Below are 24,490 nucleotides of genomic sequence, written 5' to 3' on the forward strand. Positions count from 1 at the left end.
CGAATGGGTCAGGGGTTCTTTCACTGTTCTCTGGGTCTCCTTTGTCCCCCGGAGCCCCTCGGTTTCAGCCCCTCATTTCATGCCTGCCCCGACCCCTGACCTCTGTAACATGCCGTTGTCTTTCTAAACTGTCAACTCTCATCTCTCGTTATCTGTTTGTACTTTCTGCACACTCACCTCCTCTCTTCTCCCCTCAGCCCCAGCCAGTCCTCTTCCTCTCTGCCTTCCTTCCCCCGTCCTCTCTTCCTCTGTTTGTTCCCCTTCCTCTCTCTTCCCCCGTCATTTCCTGTTGTCCTGAGGCCAGTGAGCCTAACTTTGCCTGACAGCAGCTTTGAAAGGAAAAACAGGGCTCCTGGTTGAGCCACAATGATGCAAAAGAACAAGCCATGCTTACCACCAGACTCTGTATCACTGAGGGTTTTTTCCCAACATTCTTCCCTCTCCTCACCCCTCTGTTGCCTCCCACTTGTTTACCCATCTGTCCATGCGTGGTCTGTATGATGGTTTGGATTGTCCGGATAAACAGTAGTCGAAGGGGCTGATTGCCGGTGTTACATTTGGTCTATGCTGGAAAAACTGTCTGAAACAACAAAATCACTTTTTTTGGGTTCTTTTTGTTTTTTTTTTTTTTTTTACCCATGGTGGGAGAGCTCAAGGTGTTTCAGATGCAAACAGAAAAACTTTTGGTGATGCAGTGAAAGTGAAGACTGAGGATTTTGCTCCTGAAACTGATCCTTAACCAGAAACATTCCAGGATTATTTGGGTTCACTTTAAGCTGATGTGTACTCACATTTAAGAATTTATGTCATTTAAGAGTTTAAGCTCAGATTGACCTTGACATTGACTTCAGGAATTGGAAATTAAAATATTTTTAGTTATTTTTTTCAGGCATTAACTTAAGGTTATGCTGTTGATTTAACAGCTCAATTTCAAGTCTTGATGCTGCACTAAAACATTGTTTTCCGTTTCTTCTCTGCAGTAAATTCTACACTACGATCAAGAAATCTTAGAGCGTGAACACAGTTTAATGCATGAGTGATTCTCTCTTTTTCTCCTAGCTGTTGCTTGCTTGCTTTTATCCTGCCATATCCAGCCACGCTGTCGTTTTACTCTGATCGGTCTTTGTGTGTGTTTAAGTGTGTATATATGTGTTTCCATTTGGGTTTGATTGATTGTTTAAAAAAAAAAAAATTTATAGCACCACAAGTTTCTAAAGGTCATAGCAGTGTAATATATAAAAGTCTGTTTGTGTGTGGCAACATATCCCGAACAATTTGTCAGTCATGGTTTTGGACAATTAAGTTCCCTAATATTCTATTCCCACTCACCTTTCCCTATATTCTTTTGACATTTTACGTTGACATTTTCCCTTTAACCATCAGTTCTGTGCTCTAAGGAAATACGGCTAAATCTTTGTTTTCCATTGCCTTTCATTACCCCCCATCATGTTTCATCTCGCTCACCTCTGTCACTTTTTTCCTGTCTCGTCTCTCTTTCTTCCTCTCTGCATTTCTCTCTTTCCCTCCTCCCATATTGTCTCAAATACCTGTCACTTTTCTTCTTTTTCATTTCTTGTTTCTATTACATCTCCTCTCCCCTCTTTTTCCCCACCTGTCTGTCTCCACTCTCTTTCCATTCCCTTTTCGCTCTCTTTTCCCCACTCCTGTCTCTTACTTCATATTTTACGTCTCAATAACCCCTTCTCCCTCTCTTTTGTCCAGTCCACAGCTTCATCAGCGGAGGACGAAAAATCCCAGCTCTCCATGAGGCCCCAGACCCCGCAGGCAGGGGGCGAGGAGGGGGAGGGCTCTGAGGTTGACGGACAGGTGATATGGAACAAGGCCACACACCTCCCCACCCCGGAGGAGAAGATGAGACAGGCGGCCAAGGCCGTGCCTACAGACATAGTTGCCATCAACGTCACAGGTAAGGGACACCTCCTGACAACTTCACTCATTTAACCATGTTGTCCATATTTCAATCGCTAGTGAGTAGATATCAGTCCCCATCGGTGTTGGTAGTGGAAAACACATGTCCTGGTCTTCTAGTTCCATATTGAATAGAAATGTAGAAATATCAAACTACATTAAGTTTGGTCTGGCCTCATCAATCCACGGTGTCTACTCTAACATTAACCTCTCACCATCTATCACACATTTGGTTTTGTTTGTCTTAAGGGAATTTTCTGACATGTTTTCATTGTCTGTCTCATCAAGAGTTAGATGATCATGGTTAATGTAGGGATTAAAGAAAAGGGGGTGACAGTATCCAGATCCAAACCCAATTGTTACAGTTGCAGGAAATAAAGCAGCCAAACAAAAAAAGAGTAGAGGTTGTCCGCGCATTGGAATTTGCAAACCCTCAACTGTTTTCTTTATTCAATGTTTTGACCTACAAAAAATTTGAAATGTTTGGCCTGACGTAAAACTTTTGGGCGCTTGTGAATTTCATTGGTGGACAACCTCACCTGTTTTAATACAGAGACAGCTCCATGGCATGTTCGGCCTGGTTTAACACAAAGACTGGAAGCAGAAGGAGACAGCTAGCTTCCAAGAAAGGCAAAAAAAAAAGTCATGGACATATTGTGTCTTGATTGCATTGATTGTTCCTAACTCCCAGTAAGGCAGCAAAAAAGGGAATGAGGCCAACAAGCAAAATTGTCAGACTGTTCCTTTAATCAACCCTCTGTGGCTGAGTGGATATAGACTAATCAATTACTGTACTCAGTCATCCACAGAGGGGAAAAAACTGTATGTGTTAGTCATGGGTGTCTGCCTGCTTTCCTGCACCTCTCTGTATATTCTCCCTTTCCATCATGCTTCTCGGAGACTGACCTTCACCTTCCTTCATGCGTGTGCGAGCAAGTGTTTGTGTGTGAAAATTGTGTGACAGTTTATCCAAGGGGCAGGGCTTTTTACTGACTTTATGTCACATCACAGGGCGTTTGACAGATAAACACTTGTACACAGCAAAGCGCGTCAACACAATTCCCTTGTTAACATGTCTCTAACACTCACACACACATACATATATACGTAAACCTACACACACACACATATATATATATATATATATGTATGTATGTATGTATGTATATATATATATATATATATATATATATATATATTGTATATATATATGTATATACCTATATGATATAATATAATATAATATTACATCTCATTTAGCTAGCTCTATTTTTTTATATAGTACATTGGAGCTTGTCTTATGATTCACTCATAAGATATAAACTCAAATGTGCTAGGTCACATCATGTATCATTTGAGGATAAGGTGTAAAACAAAGCTAAGACTCCAAAAATGTTAGTTCAGTATCAACAGCTGAATTTCGCAGGTGTCAAGACCAATATCACTGCGACGCCATCATCCTTTAGACACTAATCTGTGCTTAATCTGGTCCCACTCCATGTAAATCGCTGTTGACTTCATCTACTGTCACTTGACATTACTGAGGAAGAGAGAGTAAAGCAGACACAAAGGGAGATCAGGGACTTTTCTGTCACTTTGAGGGGAAATGTGATAGACACTGTCTGCCCTCATATCACTTTCTATTTCCCCTATCGCCTGCAGGCTTTCCCCAGCGAGCCAGACAGTAGAAAGGGGAGCAGTTCATAGTGAGATATTGCTCTTCCTTCAGGGATAACTGGACAGAGATTAAGGATATTGAGAGGAATGAACGTGTGTGTGTGTGTGTGTGTGTGTGTGTGTGTGTGTGGGGGGGGCTTGTGAGCTTGCTTCATCTCATAGCTGTCCTGTGCATGTGCGACAATTGCATGTATTCTACATCTCACATATCTTACATGTATGTTTACACCTCAGTTACTTATATTCAGGTTTGGGATTTGAACCATCAGCCAAAAAACGCTTCACAGCTAAAAATGAAGGCTTGGCTAGCAGAAGAGTGGAAATGGCTGGTGACTTTTCAGTTTTATATACTTTGGCTGGTGGTTGAACACTTTAAAGGGTCAGTTCACCCAAATAACAAAAAAAACAAAAACAAAAAATTCTCACTTACCTCTAATAGTATCTAGCTCTGTAAATACTCACAGCACCGAACAATTCTTTAAAAAAATAAAAATAAACATATATTTTTACATTTCAGTAGTTTCCAGTGGAACTACTTTTTTATTTCAATTTTTTTACAGAAGAAACCGTACCCATAAAAACTGTACATGGTGTGTTCTGTGGATTATCCCAAGTAACAGACAAGCATTGTGTTGATTTTTATAAATAACACAATTGTTTCATCCTGTGAGCACTGCAAACAAGGTTTCCAGTTACCTCAATTGTATTTGAATGGCATCAGAAAACATAAAATACTTGTATCTCAAAACCTGAGCAAATAAAACCAAAACTATCTGCATGGCTAGATACAACTAGATGGAGTGAGAAAATGTTTCTTGTCATTTGGTTGCATTGACCCTTTAGGTTTCCTTCCCTGTTAAAATTTGCATGTTCAACTCAAAAAAAACAAAACAAACCACTGCATGTTGTTGAGTTTGTTCCTTCCGACTAACCGACTGCTGTTTGCCTGTGTGTCCGCCTGCCTTGCTCTCGCCCTCCCGGCTACCAGGGGCAGTGTTTGACCGACAGGCGAGCATCCGGCGCTCCCTCATTAACACTGACACCGTGTCCCGCCGGCCCAAGAAGGTCAAACGCAGAAAGACTATATCAGGGCTGCCTGACAACGTCAACCAGGAGCTAGGTATGGATCACTGTGGGGCTATATGGCCCTCTACTGTCCACAGACCTGTACCAACACTCTGGGCGAGCATCCCTTCTTCTTTCATTACTTTCTGTAACCTTACTTTCATGTTTTTCATCGATTTAACTATATATTGACTGGACAATGACCTGAATCCACCAGTATTGTTCTGAGTATGTCATATTGAGAGGGAGAAAATGACACATGAGAGTCTACAGTGTTGGATCAAGGCCCCGCAGCTGTTGAGTCTTTCCCTGTTTCCGTTATACACACCAAGTGTCCTCATTTGCTCTCCTCCACCCTGTTTAACTGTATCCAAAGCCAGGAGCCAGTTATAAAATCCTTTTTAGTAGTTCTGTGGTTTTTAATATTGCCCTTTTTCCTCGTCTAGAAACTTTTGCCATATTATAATCTCCTTTTAGACTTTGAGTGTTGGAAAATCATGTCATGTAGAAGAAGTTAAGTACAGGGTTTGCCATACTTAAATGCATATTGTGTCATAATCCTTTGAGGTCAACTTTGTGCACCCCCATTTGTGAATTGTGTGTTAATTGTGTGTGTGTGTCTGTGCCTTAATCCTGGGGCCAAATTGAAAATCTTAGCATGTGTCCCATGTGTTTCTTACTTACCAACATGTACTGATTTTGAGACTGTGGGCCCCTGATCATGGACACCTAAAAGGCTGCCCAGCCCTCTCCTTTTGCCCCCGTCATTTTCAGAACATATGATCCTCAAACCCACTGAACGGATGAGGGGTAAATTACAAATATGAAGGTTCAGAGGTCTCTTACCCATAGTTACTCAGCTGAGCTGGGTGTTAAGTGAACATTAAGCTCACTAAGCTGACACTGTGCTGTGCTGACGGCACCGCATGGCTGATGTTTATTTACACGTCTCTCAGCTGCAGGATGACAGCAGTATTTAAGGAGAATGTCACTTCTCTGTGCGATAAGGTCACCAGATAAGAAAAGAGCCTTAAAGTCTGGTTAGTGCCCCACTGTCGACCGTCTGAATGTCATGATTACTGGGCCGGGGTAATTGTCCCAGTGCTTCATCCCTCCCTCCCTTTGCTCTAGAGCTGCCTTCGAAGTAGACCTGCAGCTTAATCTATCGCAGCAGCAGCAGCAGCAGCAGCCAAGCTGTCACTTCAGCTCTTAGCAAAGGAGGAAGAGAGTATATGTGTGGTTTGGAGAGAGCGAGAAAGGGGAGAGAGAGAAGAAAGGACGCTAGAGTGTGAATGTTTGGGAATATGAGCATCAACAGGACAGCCACCACAGATGGGAGACACACTACACATCCTCTCCTGTTTTACAGCACATTCTTCAGATTGTTTGTTTACTAGCCGGTATGTTACGTGTTTGTGCCTTGGTCATATATCTGCATTTTTGTGTGTCTTTTGTATCTGCATATTCTGTATCTTCTGTCCTTTATGACTGTGCATGACCATGTCAACACTGTGTATGCGTGCATATGACTGTGCAAGTGTATTTTGTGTCCATGTATGTGCTTGTTGACTGTCTCATGCCTCACCAGCTGTCTATCCTGGAGCCCAGGAGACTATTTGCTTTTCTATCAAACTGAGCCAGAGCCAGAATAGCAGGGGAAGCATAGTAGGGAGTCTCTTTCCCCTCTCTCTGTCTCCCCTCATATCCTTTCCTCCTTAATGAAGAACAGAAATGATTAACACATGAGACAGGGTTGCAGCAAATCAAATTAATTAGCTTCCTTGTGACCAGTTTATCTGACAATCCAGCGGAAGAGCAGAAAGCATTGTGGCTGAAGAAGTTATAGAGGGGAAGAAGAAGGGTAGTGGAGCAAGAAGAGAAAACAGGAGCTACTCTTGATCAATCACATATTTATCATATTCTCTGTCTTTCTTTTTACAGCGGCAAAAGGACGTGGCGGAGACCTCCGGCCGCATTCCATGTTCATCCCGGGACAGTACTCCACTTTGGGCCGAGTTGGGAGTGTCAACTCAACGCTCCGACGTTCAGAGACCAGAGACTCAAGCTGCCAGACAGAAGAAGTGAAGATTGTTCCCCCGTCCATGAGAAGAATTCGGGCGCAGAGAGGACAGGGAATTGCTGCTCAGATGGCTGGCATTTCTGCTTCCTCCTCAACAGGAAGTATATCCATCTCCAGTAGTGACAGCTCTGGGATCTTGATGCTGCCACATCAGTTTAACGGAGACCCTTCCCGCTTCCACAGTCTGCCCCGACAAGGCGCCAGGGTGTCCCTCAGCGCTGATCCCATCTATAGCAGCACCCCCATCAAGTCAGATGAGCAAACTACGCCGCAGAGGCACATTGGAAAGCTTCAGGTTGATGATACAGTGGTCCACATGAGAAATGCCCCAAGGACAGGCAACATGCCCAGGCCCAAGTCTCAGGAGGTGAGGGGGATCAAGTCCAGTGAGTGGGGTGGAGGTCCAGCTTGTGTGGTTTCCCCACACGCCTCCTATTCCACCTCACTTATTCCTAATGCCACCCTGTCTAGCTCCACTGAGGTCATTGCCCTCAGCACCTCCGGTCAGCTCCCCCACTCCCCAGCCTCAGTTTATCCCACCCGACCGCTCAGTGTGGCCTCCTCCTCCAACACTGACCCTCTGATCTCCAGTCCGACAGTCTTTACCCACAGTTCCACCTGTCCAGCCTTGGCCACATCTACCCCCACTCATACATCACAGGACGGCGGTCTGGTCGTTGCAGCACCCGCTAGCGAGTCAGGGCACTCAGACAGCAGCGTACACAGCCACAGCACCTTGGCCCCCACACCTCCATCCTGTCTGCCAGAGGAGCAGTGGATCTACGACACGCCAGAAAACGCGGTGGTCCCTCACCGCACTCTGACCTCCAGCTGCTCCACTCCTATCAACCAGCTGTATAACAGCCTGGATCTCTCCTCCAGGACCACTACTGATTCCAGCTCTCTCTATTCCCAGGACAACGATGGATATTACACCTCCATGCACCTGGACTCCGGCCTGCGCTCTCGCAGCCATGGCAGTGGGCACGGGGCAGCGGCTGGACGGGCCACCAGGCACAGCATGTACGAGTGCCGCGAGATGACCAATCAGGAAGACTCTGGAAGCTTGTACAGTGATCGCTCTCTATCCCGCAGCATCTCCCTTCGCAAGGCCAAGAAGCCTCCGCTACCCCCAGCCCGTACAGACTCTCTTAGACGCAAGCCTGCTGCGAAAAAGCCCCTCGGAGGCGTTAGTGCCATCAGTGGTACTAGCGAACCAAGCAGCGCCATGCTTAATGAGACTCTAATTGCCAGTTTGCAGCAGAGCCTACAAATGGGGCTGAGGGGAGGTAAAGGAAAGGGCGCCTCACCGTCTTCACCCTCTCACAGCCCGAGCAGCGACTACGATGACCCTTGGGTGCTACGGCCACGCAGTCAGAGTAGCATCAGTGCGGGAAGCTCTGCAGCATCACTAGTTGCTAACGCAAACTGTGGCGGCGTGTCTAACGTATACTCGCTATGCCATGTGACACCAGCTCACAGTGACACCAGCAGCTTGCGTTCAGACTATGCTGATTCCTGGGGTTATTACATGGACTACCCTCGTAACCATGGAGACCAGGGGGCGCAGACCCCTCCGACTACAGATAACATGACAGCTGGGGCTCACCCAGGAGAACTACAGAATGGAGGTGAGATTCACAGCAACAGCCAGGCCCCCGGTGCTCCAGGCCAGGAGGGAGGGGTGGCGGTGAAACCCAAAACGTCGACCTCCTCTCCAGACAGGGTGCACAGACTGACCTCCCCATCTAGTGGCTACTCCAGCCAGTCCAACACCCCCACAGCTGGAACCCCAGTGCCCTCGTTTATCAGGTCCATGTCTCCCTCGGGCAGCCGGCCCAAGCCCAAAGTGCCGGAGAGGAAGTCGTCTCTCCTTTCCTCTGTATCCATATCCTCCTCTTCCACCTCCCTCTCCTCCAACACTTCAGACTCACTGAAGAGCTCAGGCCCTCCTCCACCCCTGCCCCTCTCCTCCTCCTCGGCTCCCAACACCCCTCTAAGCCCACCTCCATCCTTCCCTCCCGCTATTCCACCAAGTTTGAGCACAGGTTCCCCCAGTCCTCCACCAGCTCCCCCATTACCAACCACTCCACAGGGAACTTCTCTGAGCCCACTCCTTGCTTGCTCCACTTCCCCAGAGTTCCCTCCGCCTCCATCCCCTGAAACGCTAATCCACCCCAGTTCATCCTTCAATGGGAGCTTCAGTCCTCCCCCTCCGCCTCCCCCTCCTATGCCCTCCTTTGGGCCCCCTCCACCTCCTCCACTGCCAGCAATTGTTCCTCCATCCTCCTCCCCATCTCTCGTGAAGTCAGTGAAGGATGCTCCCAAACCAGCTAATTCCAACAGCCCCACAAAGTCACAGAAGCCCCTGATCACCCCGTTTGCACTACAGAGTGTTCAGCTCCGTTCAGTCAAGCGGCCAGAAAAGGAGATTAACAGCAAATCAGACCACACCAAAGCTCAAGAAACGGGGGTGGACCTCCTTCAGGGTCTAAAGCCCCAGACCCAGGAGAAATCTCATTCCCAGGAGCATCCCACTGTGTTACCCGTATTTAACAGCTCCCCAGAAGATGATTTGCGTAATTCCTCACCATCACCTGTGTCAAAGCTCTTAGAAGAGTTGTCATTAGACTGCAGTATCACAGATGAAACACCAGACAGTGCTGTCTTAAATGGAAAAGCTGAGGATCTGAGTTACTTTCTCTTAAATGGAAAAGAAACAGATGAAGGGCAGCAATCCCTGCCAGGTCCCCCACAGAGCTCCCAATGCTCCCCTGTCAAACAGAAGCCCCCGACAGTCTCCAAGAAACCCAAATTCTCTTTTATCTTACCATTTAGCCCCCAACTAATCAATGAACAGGTTCCAGGTCATCAAGAGGATATAACCAGCCTGTGCCAAACAGAAGACCAAGTAGATGCTCTGCAAAGACAGACAAAGGAAGAGGAGAAAGAGAAGAAAAGTGAGCAACAGGAGGAGGGGGAGATTTTTGAGAGCTCTAAGCCATTAGCGGAGAGCAGTGAAGCATCCACAGAAATCCAGGACGAGTCCCATATCTCTGCTTCTGCTAGCCAGGAGACAAGTCTGGACTATGACCTGTGTACCAATGGAGAGGCCCATGAAGAGGAAGACGAGGAGGGAGATGGAACAAGCAGCACGACTGGATCCATCAGCTCAAAGGAGGACGACACAGGTGAGACTTTTCACCAAGTTAAATTTAGAAATCTACAGACTTTGTGAAGACTGAACACTAGTTTTAAGCGGTGTCGGTCAAATCCTTAATTTACTGATTAGTTAAGCCCATTACCATAATCCCGTGTGGTTAGTAGTAACGCTGCTGCCCGCCAGCTGTGCGGCCAGCACCTCAGGCAGCTGTGAAATGCATTTTGCCCTCCGAAGCAAAGGAGCCACACTTGAAACCACAAGCTTTTAAAGATTTGAAAACTGTGAAAATGGCGCGGGGGAGACAGCTTATCACTGGGACAGCAGTACTGCTGCCTCTTGAATTCATCCTCTCTTACTCACTCTCTTCTACTCATCCTTCTACATTATATATGCAGACATCTCGTGGCTACTGTCCCTTCATTTGTCCCGCATTCCTCCCCTAAAACACACACACACACACACACACACACACACACACACACACACACCTCTTAGCCTCTACTGTCCTCTCGACCCCTCTCCTCCATCCATCCTTATTTCCAGATATCCATTTTCGCCCCTCTCTCTTTTTCCTCTTCTCTCTTCTTAATCTCTCATCCTCCGTCTGTCCTACTCAGCCCCTCTCTCTTTCTGTCCTGCTCCCATATCTGTCTGAGAGGGAGGGGTCAAGTGTCCCAGGGGAGAGATGCTTTTCATGGTTGGAGGGAGAGGGGGGAGGGGCTCCGTCGTATCAAAGGGGAGGGGAGCAGATCTAGTAAGGGGAGGAGGGGGAGAGCGTATAGTGAGACTGCCTGCAGCGGCTCAGGCAGTCGAGGAGAGGCGTGAGTGCGGAGGTTGAAAGGAGGAGGAGGAGAAAAGAGGCTGAACTACATGAGAAGAAAGGAGAAGACGTTTAGAGACAGAAAGAGAATGTAAGAAGACAGTCCTGTACCTCCCTGATACCACTTATGACTTCATTGCCTGCCAGCTTAATGCGACAGGATGCTGGATTCATGAGCCTGTGCTACCTGAAGTATGCACAATTTTGTGTGTGTGTATGTAACTTGTTTGTTTCTCTGTCTCAGGTGAGGTGTTCGACTCCAGTACGGCTGAATCGTCTCCGGCCCCGTCTACCAACGGGGCCTCTGAGGAGAACATGGTGACCCCGACCCCCACGCGGCCCAGAACCACTGAGGACCTCTTTGCCGCCATTCACAGGTACCATGATGGACTCATCTCTTCTACGGCTCGTGTCACTCCTTCATCTACGCCAACTTCTTTGCTCCTCACCCACTTCAAGTCCCGATACATAATTTATTCCACTGAGCTAGTTTATATTTCCTCCAGTACTCTGTAATTCCATTTTCTCTATTCATTTGTTTTTCTCATGACCTCCCTTCCTTTTTCTCTGTAAGCATAACCCCCCCCCCCCATAAACAGCTACGTATCACCCTGAACTCCAAGCCCACACCTTCTTTAAACCATCAACCCATGATTTCTCTTTTTCCATCTCCACCCCCCCCCCCCCAGCTCCTCCTCCTCCTGCCCTCCACCTCTCAGTCATAACTTTACCCGGCGCTGTCCCATCTGCAAGCGCAAGCATCTGCTCTCTGGAGTCTCCCAGCTCAGGAGAAGAGCGGCTTTTTTTTTTTTTTTTTTTTGTCCTGAGTCAGGCCACTTAAAAGGCCACGTAGAGGGAACAAATTAGGAAGCACTATGAGTCAGTAGTCAAATGTTTATCAAGGCATCTGTGTTAGTGTAGTCACATTCTCAGCAGGAGAAAAGGCTTGTTGCTTCATCCATTATTTAACGACTCAACACCCTCTGGTCCTAATCTAGGTTAGAAGCCACCCGAGAGACCAGCTTGTGTTTTTTTCTCTTTCTCTCCTCTCTCTGTTTCTGCTCTGCGGTATCTGACATATATTGCATACGTGCTCCCGTGCTTCAAAGGGAGCACACACATAAATTTCTCATGCAGACCGCCAGTTTGTTTCATGGTCACGTGCAGCGGCAGTCGGAGTTCTCGAGCATCACAGGATTTCATTTCACGGGATTTTATTTCTGCAGGCAACAGATTGTCTGTGTATTTATGGTGCCCACGTCATGTGTGCAGTTGCGATTTATTGTGCAGTTTAGACCTGAAGATTGTAAAAGCCTGCCAGCGTAAACCTCAGTGCCGAACTGTGTTTGTTTAGGACTTGTTTTACTCCTTCATCCCCCCCTCGCAACTGGATAACAGAATAAATTGGGAAGTGATGATGGGATTCTAAGATCATATCTGGCATTAAATTAAAATCCATTTGAATGGCTTGAAGTTAGATACATTGTTTTGAAATTTTAAGAGATGGATTATCAAGTAACATTTTTAAATTCAAAAGCATGGATGTGCTGCTGTGCTTTGAAACGCAAACCTTCAGATTCATCATTTTTTGATAGCGACTTCTCACACAGATGTTGTTTAACTGCTCCTTCCTTCACTAATTCTTCACCTCTGACACGTTTCCTCTCACCTGCTCAGTACCTTTTAATTTACCCTGTCATTTCACTTCCACATGCCCTATCTTCTCTCCCCCTCTCTCTCTCTCTCTCTCTCTCTCTCTCTCTCTGGGAAAACAGAGAATGATGAAAACCTTGAATGAAATGCCTTCACAGCGGCAGCAGAAAATACAACTTGTCTGCAGGGAGATCCTCCAAACCAAATGTAATCCAGCCAAGGGGAAATCGATCGAGTACTCGGAGCTGTGTCTTATTTTGCAGCCTTGTTTACCTCTGTAACAGATTAGTATCACTGTTGTCTGTGTGCGCCTTTTGGTCTTATTGTACTGTATTTGTGTGTTTGCCACTGCGAGTTCAGCATGGAGCCGTCTTGGTTGACTGAATTCAGGTGTGTGTGTGTGTGTGTGTGTGTGTGTGTGTGTGTGTGTGTGTGTGTGTGTGTGTGTGTGTGTGTGCGAGCGCACGTGAGAAGCCTTATGTAATGCTGTTGGGCTAATGTGGCGAGCTCACAGCGGACGACGCTAGATGGAGAATGAATTTAGGGCACAGACACACATTTTGCAGTCTAAATCAGAAGGCGGACTTAAATTCTAACACAAACACTTTACATCCTCCAGTCCACCGTCTCGTTTGACCTTCAGAAGTATATTCTCTACAGGCTTTTTGTCCTCTATGGAAGAATTTCTTTCTACAGATCTAATCTTAGGATTAAGGATTTTGTCTCACTGCGTCCTTCATGCCTCAAGTTTAGCATCAAATCGCTCTCCCGTATGACATAATCTGTATTTTTCATGCCTTTAATCATTTCTGTCTCCTCCTCTCTCCTCCCCTGTGCAGAGGGGGCATGCAGTGGGTGGGTGCATCCTTTCTAGAGAGGTGCAAAGTGGCAAGTAGCGCCTTCCCTTTAATTAGCAAGCCTTGTTCCTGCCATCGCTGTGATGCTACCTTTGGATTAGTTGCAGTAATCCCACAGTGCAACCCCCTGTACTACACATTAATAAGGCTGTTTCCCTGCTAGCCCTAATCCCCCATATTCTGCCAGTTGCAGCTTTTATTGCTATGCTTTGGTGCAGGAGTTATAGACAGTGTAGGATGAGTGGTTCAGTCGACCATTCTGATATCCCCCGCTGAGAGGAGGCTGAATCGTCCTCGCGTGATTAAAACTGCTTTGGGCACTTCTCCCAGTTTGTGTTTTCGATTAATTTCATTGTGCCACGTCTGAGCTTTCCAGCAGAGTTGCAGCATCTGCACCTCCTCTTGTAAAAACTCACTGGATTCCTTTAAGGAAAATGTATGACTTCTTCTCATTGCTCTCCCTCTCTTTTTTTGAGCGTCCACGCAACTCCGTGCTCCTTATTGTTTGACTTTTTTAAGATTTGTGCTGTGACGCGTGACTGCTGGGGGCAGAGCCGACATATGGCAAATTTGGGACAAAGGTTTGAGGCGTGTGGGCCAAGTATTTTAAGTGTAGGTTTTTTTTTTGGTTTTTTTTCTTTTAGCTTCAACCACATAGAAACATTCACAAGGCTGAGCTTTCTGCTCACATGTATGAAATGCCATATGCTGCAGCCTAATTTTAATTTGAATAATTGGATTTGATGTGCCGGTTTCCTGACAAAACTGCCCCCAACTCTTGCATTTCTTCCTTGTAATTGATTTCCTACGTGTTCCTCTGTCAAATCAACGTTCACTTGCCTTTAAATTAGTTTACTCTTTACGAATGAATTAACCCTGCTTGCAATGACTCACTCTGCAGAATTTTTAGAAGCATGTCATTAATCTTGTTATCTACATCTTCCGTAGGTCGAAGCGCAAGGTCCTGGGTCGCAAGGAGTCTGAGGAGGACAAGTCTCGGGCTGGGAACCAACCACAGTCTCCACCCCTCACCCCCACAGGCATGTCCCCAGGGACGGTGTCCTCTCTGCCCCGGCAGACGAGCTCCATCCAGCGCAACCTCCGCAAGTCCTCCACCAGCAGCGACACCTTCAAGGCCCTTCTCCTCAAGAAGGGCAGCCGCTCTGAGACCAGCTTCAGGATGTCTGCTGCTGAGATGCTTCGCTCCACTGACCCTCGCTTTCAGCGAACACGCTCCGATTCAGCGTTCGACCCCCCTGTTGTTTCGCCCTCCTCCCCAACGGCACCACACAGCCCCTGCGCCTCCCCCGGCCGCGGCAAACGGGCGACAGACGAGTGGAGCCGCTATGAGGCCTTGGCTCTGTCCTCGCCGACGTCGTCGTCGTTTTCAATGAGCGGGCTAAAGTACGGGCGCTCTCGCACACCACCCTCTGCTGCTAGCAGCAAGTACAACGCACGCAGCCGAATCCTCAGCAGCCCAATGACAGTTATCTGCGAGCGTGAGGGGGAGTTGGCTGAGAGCGAGTACGGAGACACTGCAGAAAGTCTGTCTGGAACCGAAGTCCAGACGCTCCCTGTGCTCAAAGACTCCAATGGCACTTTATCTGAAGAGAGCAGAAGTTAAAGAGAAAGGACTGCCCCTTCGATTCAGGGAGCTGAACTCATTCATCGTAACTAGGTAAGGGGCAGGAAGAGGAGCCAACAGAAGGCCCTCTAGAGACACCTTCCTGAGTCCCTCCCCCTCTGCACTGCCTATGAGGGAGAGGACGTGTCGGGTTCTGATGTGAGGTCAGAGGTCGCCCCATCATGGACCGGGCTGAACTTAGTCTGAAGTGGAGAACTGGTTGTGCTGCAGCTTTTCAAGACTCCCATGATTCTCATTCTCTCCTTCGTTTGGTGACTCACCCTTTGTGTTAAAAGAATAGTGTTTCTTTTATGCCTGGTGTTTTGAGTTTGTTTGTTTTTTTTTTCCTTTCTTTTTTTGTCCTTAACATGCAGGAACCGGTTAGTTTCTTCGGAGGACAACCGTTCAGATGGCAAAACAAGGTGAATCGAAGGAATTGAAAAGTCACAAGTTGTTTGCTTAACTGTGCTGCTGTGGTGCTATGTAGCTAGGCAGTTGGAAAGAGTAGAATGTAAAGGCGTGATAGATGCTCGCCTTGTAAATCTTCTCAGCTTCTGCTCCTCTCCTGTTGGCTCTGGAAAGTGTGCTAAGAGCGCCATGGCCCTGGAATGTTGGCTTCTAACAGCCCATTGTGTTGTGGCAAGAACTTGAGGACGTGGTACATCAGACAGCTCCACCGAACAACTCATTATGGCTATTGCCAGGTTTTTTGCTCTCTGCTCTTGCGTTTCAGCGGTGCAGTTTGCAGAGCTGAGGTCCATAGAAAGTAAGGAGGACTCAGTGCTGCCACCCAGTGATGGGCAGGAAGCGGACATGGGTTGGGGGAACAAATGCTCGACCAAAATCAGCAAATTTACTCTACTCAGAAAACCTCTATTAATTAACTTTTAGTTTGTAGGTTATGCACTGTGCATAGGTCTTTTCTTTGTTCATATGTTTTAAAGATTGTTTTAATAAACAAGTGATGTCAAGACTGTTTGGAAATTTAGGACGAATCTATAAATGTAAAGCCAGAAATGACATTATACGAAAAGCTTATTCTACTGTCCGGGTCTTTTAGTGATGTTGGTTACCAAAGAGCTGAAAAGAATGAAGTGTAGCTGGCCGTTAATCTTGACGTGAACACAATCTGAGAGTCTGATCGCTTGTCTAACACCCCACGCATATGGTCCAACCATTGTTAAGTTTGCTGAGACCTACTCGATCCTTTTAGGGCTTAAATGATTTCTATGACGCTGTTGACCTTTCTGCTAAATTTATCCCTTTGCAGTTTTATATGGCTCTGTATGTAAATACATAGAGAAAGGAGTTTTAAGTAACATTTTGACTTATTTTCAAAAAATTAGTGCATTTTTTAAAGCCCTGTGTTTGCTGGAAGGGAGTGGTTTCCTTTTCGTAGATTATTTATTTTCTCATGGCGGGGTTGCAGTATGGTAAACTGGTCAGAGCCCACAAGCAGGGTGATGAGACACGGGGAAGAAGGGTTAGGGAGGGACAAGAGCCGCATCTACTACGCTGATCCCACCAGGGCATTTCTTTCTTTTGAAAAGGTGCTTCAAAAATGCAATGATGTCAAATATTTATGCTTAAGTCTTCTATCGCCCTCAATCTTGAGTCATGCAAATCCCTCACTGGTGCTCACAGCTGAGTAAATGTGGTCTCTTTTAAAACATAAACTGAGGAGACAGGCGTGAGACTTCATAACCCCCTAACGGCCATAGCACCCTGTGGTTCAATCACCTGTGACCAAAGTGTGTCTCCCCCGGCTCCCGCCTGGCCATGATTGAGCACTTGGGGCCCGGGCTTGTCTCATGACAGGGAACATCTCAATCACAGAGAGCTTGTGAGAAGACATGAGGACAGGAGAAGAAGCCGTTGTGAAGTAGTGGGAGTGGAGCTGAAGGCAGGCTGCTAACGCTCTTGTGTATGTCTGTGTAATAAAAAAAAAAAAAAAAAACACGGTGATATTTAAAGAGCTGGTCTCTGTGTCATTTCCTCTCCCTCTGAGTGATTCACGGCCATCTGCCAGCCCAACACCCCAAACCACCGCCTCATTAGCGCCATCGCCATGGCGTCCACACTCGTCCATCATCCGGAAAAGCTCCACAGGCCATCGTTTACCCCACCCCCCTGCGGGGTCATCAGTTATGTCTCCTCCTCGACATCCTATTAGGACGCACTGGATCACAGGCTCAGCCCATAATAGACCTTTCCACTGTTGCATGGTTTAACAGCCGTGACTGTACAGTGCGACCTATCGACAGTCGCCGCAGGTCCGCGCTGCCATTCCAATCCCTCGGCGCGTCGAGCGGTCATTCCCAAGAGCACTGACGGCATTCCAGTATTTTCAATCAAGTCCCTCCACCTCCGACGCAGCAGAGTTACCTGCCCCTTTGACGCTCCACAGACAACACTGTGTCCATCTGGCTGTCAGACAGAAATCGATACAAACTCCTCCCGACCATAATCACACTACTTACACTCCAATGCTTTCCCCTTCCCTCTTCACATTCAAGACCCTCTGTGCAGAGCCCTTACAAGACACAGATGTATTTAGTGACAAATGAAGCAGATCCACTCTGTTGACTTGAGACGCCAGGAATAGAATAGGTATCATCTGCATTTAATGCATGAAAAGTCTTTGTGGAATGACTCCGCCTGGTCAACGGGCACTGCTCCGATTATTCAGTCGTAAAAAGCAAAATACAGTATTTACACTTCTGAACTTAAGGGCACATTGGTGCTAAATAGAAAAGTACCTGTTCACGTAGCTTTACATGTTTTGGATCCCAACGACGAGTAACATTTTAACATTACCAACCAACCCATTGTAAAATCAATTCTCTTCCACAAAAACATCTTTCCATGTCAGTACGCTGTAAAAATCAACTTGCAGAGACTCCACACATGCCCGAGACAAGTCTATCATTTCTATCCTAGCAAACCTTTGGTCACCTTTGGTTTTGTAAAGGTTCTATTATCTTTGCATGAAAATGCAGTTGGGAATATGGGGCTGTTCTAAAACGTTTCCTTGCTGATGCATTAAGGGAAGCTCCAACTTCCAAGATTTGACAGTCAGCTGAAGTGAAGAATTGCATTCACAAGCTTTAGTGTCAGAAAATCATCAAGATAGCTGTGAAAACAATGCATTATGAAAAGGATCATGTAAATTTATTTTTTGCCAACAAAGGAGCTGCTAGTTGTCTTAAATCATCTTAAATGTCAGATTTTTGCCTTTTAAGCGAATCAATTTCCATTTTTGACCCTTTGACCCCAGGTTGACTTTTTTCATTGGATAATTTTAGAGGCCTGCAGATTTAAAACTTCCCAGTATTTCAAAAATAAATCAAAGATTAGAAAAAATCTAAACCCCCCCCCCTCCCAGTTTTATCAATTTACGATCCCTTAGATTTACCTTTCAACGCCCTAAGATTGTCCCTACCCCCCAGGTTGGGAACCACAGACTTTGTGCATTCGTCAAGGTACAGAATTCCTTCTTTGCAACTGCTTTACAACAAAAAGATAATATGACTTAAGAAATTAAGACAGTGAAATTATTCACTGCTGTGATCACCTCCCTCAAGTTCAGTGTCAAATGTCTGCAAGTTAATCATTTGTAATCTTAAATAGAGCAGCAACAGTAGGTCAGTGAATTGATCGAAAGCGAATTAATCAACAATCCTTAATCGTCTGAGTCATTTTTTCAATTCAATTCAATTTAATTTATATAGCGCCAAATCATAACAGAGGTTATCTCTGGGCACCTTTCATGTAGAGCAGGTCTAGACCGGACGCTTTATTTCAAGCAAATAAGCCAAACACCTGCAGGTTTCAGCTTCTGAAACAGGAGGATTTGCTGGTATTCTTTGCCGTGACAGTGAGTAAAATATACGGTGGCATGGAAAGGTTTCAGCTCCCCTGGTCAAAAGTTCTGCTACTGTGAAAAGTTAAGCAAGAAACAGGTGAACTGATCTCCAAAGGGCATAAAGTTTAAGATGTTAATATCTTAAGCAAGATTAGTGTAATGTTTCCATCTTTTACAGTTTCAGAATAACAAAAAACGAAAACAACAGTTTGAGCCCCCTGCATGGTCAGTACTTATTACCACCCCCTTTGGGAAGTATCACAGCTTGTAAATCCTTTTTGTAGCGGCGAAGAGTCTTTCAGTTCTTGTTTGGGGGATTTTCACCCATTCGTCTTGCAAAAGGCTTCTATTTCTGGGAGATTCTTGGGCCGTCTTGCATGCACTGCTCTTTTGAGGTCACAGATTTTCAATGGTGTTTAGGATAGGGGGACTATGAGGGCCATGGCAAAACCTTAAGCTGGTACCTCTTGAGGTAGTCCATGGTGGATTTTGAGGTTTGTTTAGGATCGTGGCCCCATTTATAGAAGCCAACCTTTTTTCTCCAAACATAGCTTTGTTCGTTGCAGCCAAAAAGTTCTCTTAACTTGTTTAGATGTTCCTCTGCAAACTTCTGACGCTGAATTTTGTGGTGATTACACAGTAAAGGTTTTCTTCTGATGACTCTTCCATGAAGGTCACAGTTGTGCAGGTGTTGCTAGAGTCTGCCAAAACCTCCTGAATGTCTTCTGCAGTCAAACGGGGGTTTTGATTTGCCTTTCTAGCAAACCTACGAGCCGTTCTCTCTAAAGGTTTTCTTGGTTTTCCAGACCTCCACCGTTCCTGTTAACTGCCATTTCTTAATTACATTACGAACTGAGGAAAATTTTGTATGGTGCTCCTTTCCTTTTTTTCCCCCCCACACTAAAATTTTACACAACAAAAACCTTACAATAATCTTGCTTCAAATGTTGAAAGGAATGTTTCACTTAACTTTATGCCCTTTGGAGATTAGTTTATCTCCGTTGCTTAACTATTCACAGTAATGCAATGTTCGCCCTAACAGATAACCACTGAGATTGATCTGACTCGTGAACAACAGACGAATGGTGGCGAGTGTACAGAGGATTTAAAAAAAAAAAAAAAAAAGACTTCATTTCTGCTGAGTGTCTGAACATGATCCTGTCACAAATAAAATGAATGACTCAGCAGACATGGACCCGACAATGACCGGGGGGGGGGACGACTGTGGCAAAGGATTTCACTGGACTCAAAAGGTCACGACCATCAGATTGTGGACGACGCTGTGAACGGTATCTACTGCGGATATGACAAATCATAATTACACAACGGAGATGGAGGTAATAAATTATCAGAGTAATCGATCATTTGATGAGTTAGATTTATTATTGATGAGATACTAAATTTAACATTCTTTATCATTTATGAGTAAGTAATATTTCCCAAGATTCATATATCAATGCAGTGTTTATGTCATCTTTCCCTTATCAAGAACCATGTGGTATCCCTTCTTCAAGATTAATAACACACAATTTCTTGTACATCAGGAGCTAAAAATATCCAGATTAAAACGATGACACGGATAAAACAGGTAAACTCAGGTTGTTTGTTAGCTTCTAACTGTGACTCTGTCAATACCTTACAACCAGCAAGGCCCCAAAAAACGTTGGTAGATCAGAGCTTAAACCAATCGGCCTTGTAACCACACACACTCATTAATTCGTCGGGGGGAATGTTTGCCGCCAAGGAAAATGCCGGAAGATGAGATGCCAGTGATGAGAGCCGCGGCAGCAGCGTAGGCGTTCGATCGGATAAACTGAGATTTACCAACATTTCGTCGGGCGGAGCCACCTTCCCAGCACGAGCGCGGTTCGCAGTTTTGTTCAAGTCCCTGTCAAAACACTGCTCGCGTGCCTGTGCGTCCATTAAAAGTCACTGACACTGATCCCTCTGTTCATACTGGACGTGTAGAGAGAATCGCTTGCTTTCGCACATGAATCAAATGGAAGTGATGGTGGGGGACAAAGATTGTGCAAATGTATATTCCACCGGTTAGCTGAAGCTAATATGAGGATTCACTTGTGGGTCAAGTGTGTATCTTAGCAAGATTACTAAAATGTCTGTTTTTTTTGTGCAATATTCTTTTGTATTTTCCACAGACTGCTGTTCCTTGCTGTGTAGTAGCAACACAAAGAGGGAATTTCATACTAGAAAAACAAATTTTGCTAAAATGCCAAGTTGATTTGTCTAACTCAGACTGTTAATGCCTCATATCCCCTCATCCTCCCCAGTCTCTTACGTTGGCACTGCATCAGGAAGCATTCTGTAGCCAATATGGACAGAAGAAATAGTTACATTGACCAATAATGCCTTTAAATGTACATACCGGCACGTGAGTATTGCATTGTGACAATTTTTAAAATATTAACTTACGCTTTATTTTTACATCTTGCGATGGTTTTGTTACATTATGGTACAGGTGTAAACAAATAGGTTTTTTTTTTAATCATTTTTGTTGACCTTTAAGAAAAACTGAATAAATAGAAATTAGTAATGTGCACAAACAAAGGCTGGAAAATAGGTATATTCCAACAAATCATTCATTAAAAAAAAAAGCAAAGAGGCACTTGTGGTTTTTGTCCTAATGAAATGCACCAAAAGAGGGAAATGTTTTCTGACTACCTGGCTCCCTCTGCTGGAAGTATAGCCCCACCGTGGCCACTTTTTTCCCTCAAGGTTCATTGATGTTAAAATGATGGCCTGTTAGAGCTCCAGACCTGCAATGAGTCTAGTTACTTTTAGTCAAAGCATTCAAAGCAAAAGTGACGCACGGTCCGAAAAGGAAAAAGGGGTATTTAACAGTACTCGTTAGTGTGACAAAGTGTGTGTGAAAAGTGTTCATCCCTAAACCGAAGTACTTTTACGTCGCAGTGGGTTGGGCGCCGCGCGAGCTTTCAAGCTCTCTACCGCGCCTCTTCCTTCTTCAGGACCCAGACCTCGTTCCTGCGGTTGGTCAGCTTGAAGGGGCTGTCGTACCCGGCCGTGTAGAACGGCTCGTCGACGTGCGGGGCGCCGTCCCTCTGCAGGCTCTCCAGAAGTTTCAGGAGCTCTTGGCGCTTCATGGTCTCATTGGAGAAACCGCCGTACGTCCTGGGAGAGAAGGAAGAACGCGTCTTCATTTTAAATCACTTCTCTGTGTAAATTTACTTTTTTGTTATGGTACCTACAATCAGTTGGAAGATTTGACAAAAAAAAAAAAGGAGGAAAAACATGATCATAAATGGCTGGGAAATTAATCCAGATAAATCGAACAGTTTTATATATTATCAGCTTGAATTAAGACTGAATCTTATAACCTGTTAATGATTAGGGCTTTACTCTACCTGACATAAGCTGTGAACTCTTTCCTGTTTTCCACAAACACCTCCGGGTCGCTCGGCTCTGGCGGATTTTCCTGATGTTCCTCTGGGATGTAGAAGGAAACAGTGAACTGGGATTCGCACGCGGGGCCGGCTCCGGGGTCGACGCGGCACGTCACAGGGGCCGTCATCTCCACTTTGACCTCTAAAGTAACAGATGCATTTTATTTTTTTTTGGAAGGAGAAAAACAGCAGCTCACAGGTCTGACTAGCGTAAATGCACACAAATGTAGTTTCTGTAACAAAATGATGGTGCCGATTGGGATTGGTTTAATGTTTAACCAGCTGGCAGAAGATGCAGGGATATGACATTTTCTAAACAAACCCTCGGTTGTCAGGTGGCAGATCAAACCTTCAGCACATGACGACGCCCGAACAGATGGCTTGGCAGATAACCGCGGCAGTTTGGGCGGATTAAACACTAGATCACACACTCCTCGCACTGCAGGCCTCACTAGTCCACAGCAATAAGGTATCTTTTTCCATAAATACTGCCGTTACAAAACTGCTGAGCAAGAACTTTCTCTTGCATTTATTCATCGCCTCCCTTGTCTTGACCTAAAGTTATCCATAACTTCACTCTGCAGCGTCCGAGCATCATTCACTTGACTGACGTTGTTGAACCAGGTTTACATTTTATTCAGTCAAGTTTACAGCTGTGCTTAAAAGCCTCACTGCCTCTCCGACTCGTCAGACAGAGTCTCAGCAGAACAAAGAATATTACGGGCGGCCTTCTAGAGACGGAGTCGTTCAGACTCACTGTTTTGATTGTTGCCTTGGATGTAGCCGAAGAGCCTGCGGAAGCCCGTGTTCACGGCCGCGTCCAGCTGCAGCGCGCTCAGAGAGGTGCTCACCCACTTGGTGGTATGGTAGGTGCGGATCTCATAGTCGTGTCCCTGGAAAACACAGACACACACACACACACACACACTCATTATGGCTGCAACTCATGAGCGTTTTTTTTTTTTTTGAATAATCAATAATTCAGTCTCTAACATGCCAGGAAATAGTGAAAAGAAATGCCCACATTACTCTGCACAGAGCTGCACTGACACTGGATTTTATTTTTTAAAACCATGTCACAGAGTCCGTGGTATTAGTATCGCTGTTCCCACAAGTAGAGATCTCATAATATTAGAGCTTTTCTCAGTTGCTTCGACAGTCATGAAATGAAAGCAACAACAATTCTCAGGTGGTTAGTTTTCCTCACTGTTTCCTGTTGCATTCACACGGAATTTGAATGCTTTAGAACACGTGTCTTCAAATGATCCGGTACACATCTACCATCTTTTGTCTGTTTCTTATGTGATCTTTTGGGGTAGAGTAATGCAGAGGGTGGGGGGGGGTTGGCGATCAGCTCCGAGAACCTGAAACTTACAACGTTTGACACTTTTGCTTAACAAACGTCCCAAGACAGTGTGACGAACAGAATCAATCAACATCGGTCCAAAGGTTTAACGTGTTTCTCTCTCTCTCTCTCTTCTAACAAGGTAATCGGGGAAAACATTCACCTCTCTCTCCTCCGCAGTGAACTTGGGATTCTGCAGTCCACTCGAGAAGAGAGCTTGTCCCACGGCCTTCAGCATGACTGGCGAGCAGCTGCTTCGGGGTAGACGAACATCGACTCGCCGACGTTTTCCTACCGCTGCAGAGCATCGTGCGTAGAGTTAGGTGACATTAAAAAAAAAAAACAACAACCCTCGGACAGGTGTATAACCTGCTACATCAAGTCACATGACTCCGTCCAATGCACCGTGGCTTTAAAAAAAAACAAAAACTCTTCCAGCCTTTATTTAAACACACACGAGATACTGGACGTTGTGAAATTACAGCATAAAGGAAGAAAAAAGACAATTACCTGTAAATTCACGCTCTTGATCCCGGCGGTCACGGCGCGCTTGTAATGTTTTCGTAACACCTGCTTCCGGTTATAGCTGAAGCTGAAATCGGATTGGCTGAGCGAGTCTGGATTTTCAAAATAAGAGTCCTGATGTTGGGTGTTGACGCCACTGATCCAATCGCGAGGTAGAAAAGTTCAACTTTGGCCTCATTTAAATGTAGTTTGGCCGAGTTCGATCCCCCCACCCTCAGGAAATAGGGATACGTGCTAAAGAATGCAGGTTCAAAAACACACACACACACACACAAAAACAAAATGTATGGTCGGGTCAGATAGTATTTTTTTAAGGCAAATTAGTGTAAATATGAATCAACTCGTAGCTTAGCATAAAGAAAAGAAACCATGGATACAGAGTGCACTCAGGGGGTTCAGACCCCTCCAATGCTTTCACATTTTGTTACGTTGTAGCTTTATGCTCTTAAAAAAAAAAAAAAAAAAAAA

General features: G+C 45.5%; 2 protein-coding genes across 7 annotated transcripts in view; one reads left to right on the forward strand and one right to left on the reverse strand.

The window, feature by feature from the left end:
- nhsl1b (NHS-like 1b) overlaps positions 1-16,824 on the forward strand; it is a 110,750-nt gene extending 93,926 nt beyond the window's left edge. For 3 of the 5 annotated variants that reach the window (XM_040125252.1, XM_040125255.1, XM_040125254.1), the window contains exons 4-8: positions 1,723-1,927; positions 4,595-4,726; positions 6,613-9,942; positions 10,979-11,111; positions 14,193-16,824. In XM_040125252.1, coding sequence (XP_039981186.1) covers positions 1,723-1,927; positions 4,595-4,726; positions 6,613-9,942; positions 10,979-11,111; positions 14,193-14,868 — 4,476 coding nt within the window. In that variant the 3' untranslated portion in view covers positions 14,869-16,824. Of the gene's footprint in view, positions 1-1,722; positions 1,928-4,594; positions 4,727-6,612; positions 9,943-10,978; positions 11,112-13,226; positions 13,912-14,192 lie in introns of those variants that run through there. The other 2 variants (XM_040125256.1, XM_040125253.1) reach the window with 2 other exon arrangements.
- A 4,798-nt stretch (positions 16,825-21,622) lies between these two features.
- hebp2 (heme binding protein 2) lies at positions 21,623-24,131 on the reverse strand. 2 transcript variants are annotated; one of them, XM_040124438.1, is made up of 5 exons: positions 24,008-24,131; positions 23,661-23,794; positions 22,910-23,045; positions 22,114-22,294; positions 21,623-21,880 (listed from the first exon to the last, which is right to left on the reverse strand). In XM_040124438.1, the coding sequence occupies exons 2-5, from the start codon at positions 23,733-23,735 to the stop codon at positions 21,694-21,696; spliced, it is 579 nt and encodes a 192-aa protein (XP_039980372.1). In that variant the 5' UTR covers positions 23,736-23,794; positions 24,008-24,131; the 3' UTR covers positions 21,623-21,693. The 2 variants fall into 2 exon arrangements, with proteins under 2 accessions (XP_039980372.1, XP_039980373.1); XM_040124439.1 differs by lacking the exon at positions 24,008-24,131 and adding an exon at positions 23,434-23,522 and having other exon boundaries at positions 23,661-23,775.
- Between the last annotated feature and the right edge of the window lie 359 nt (positions 24,132-24,490).

Source organism: Xiphias gladius, chromosome 4 (genome assembly GCF_016859285.1).
Source record: "Xiphias gladius isolate SHS-SW01 ecotype Sanya breed wild chromosome 4, ASM1685928v1, whole genome shotgun sequence".
In the NCBI taxonomy this organism is placed as follows: Eukaryota; Metazoa; Chordata; class Actinopteri; order Istiophoriformes; family Xiphiidae; genus Xiphias; species Xiphias gladius.

Bases quoted from the DNA above. Each gene is read 5' to 3' on its own strand.
- hebp2 (XM_040124438.1), bottom strand. From the start codon at position 23,735: ATGCTGAAGGCCGTGGGACAAGCTCTCTTCTCGAGTGGACTGCAGAAT. The intron at 23,046-23,660 runs GTGAATGTTTTC...TGTGTTTTCCAG, and splicing joins TCACTGCGGAGGAGAGAGAG to GGACACGACTATGAGATCCG. The intron at 21,881-22,113 runs GTAGAGTAAAGC...CTTCTCTCCCAG, and splicing joins GAGTTCACAGCTTATGTCAG to GACGTACGGCGGTTTCTCCA.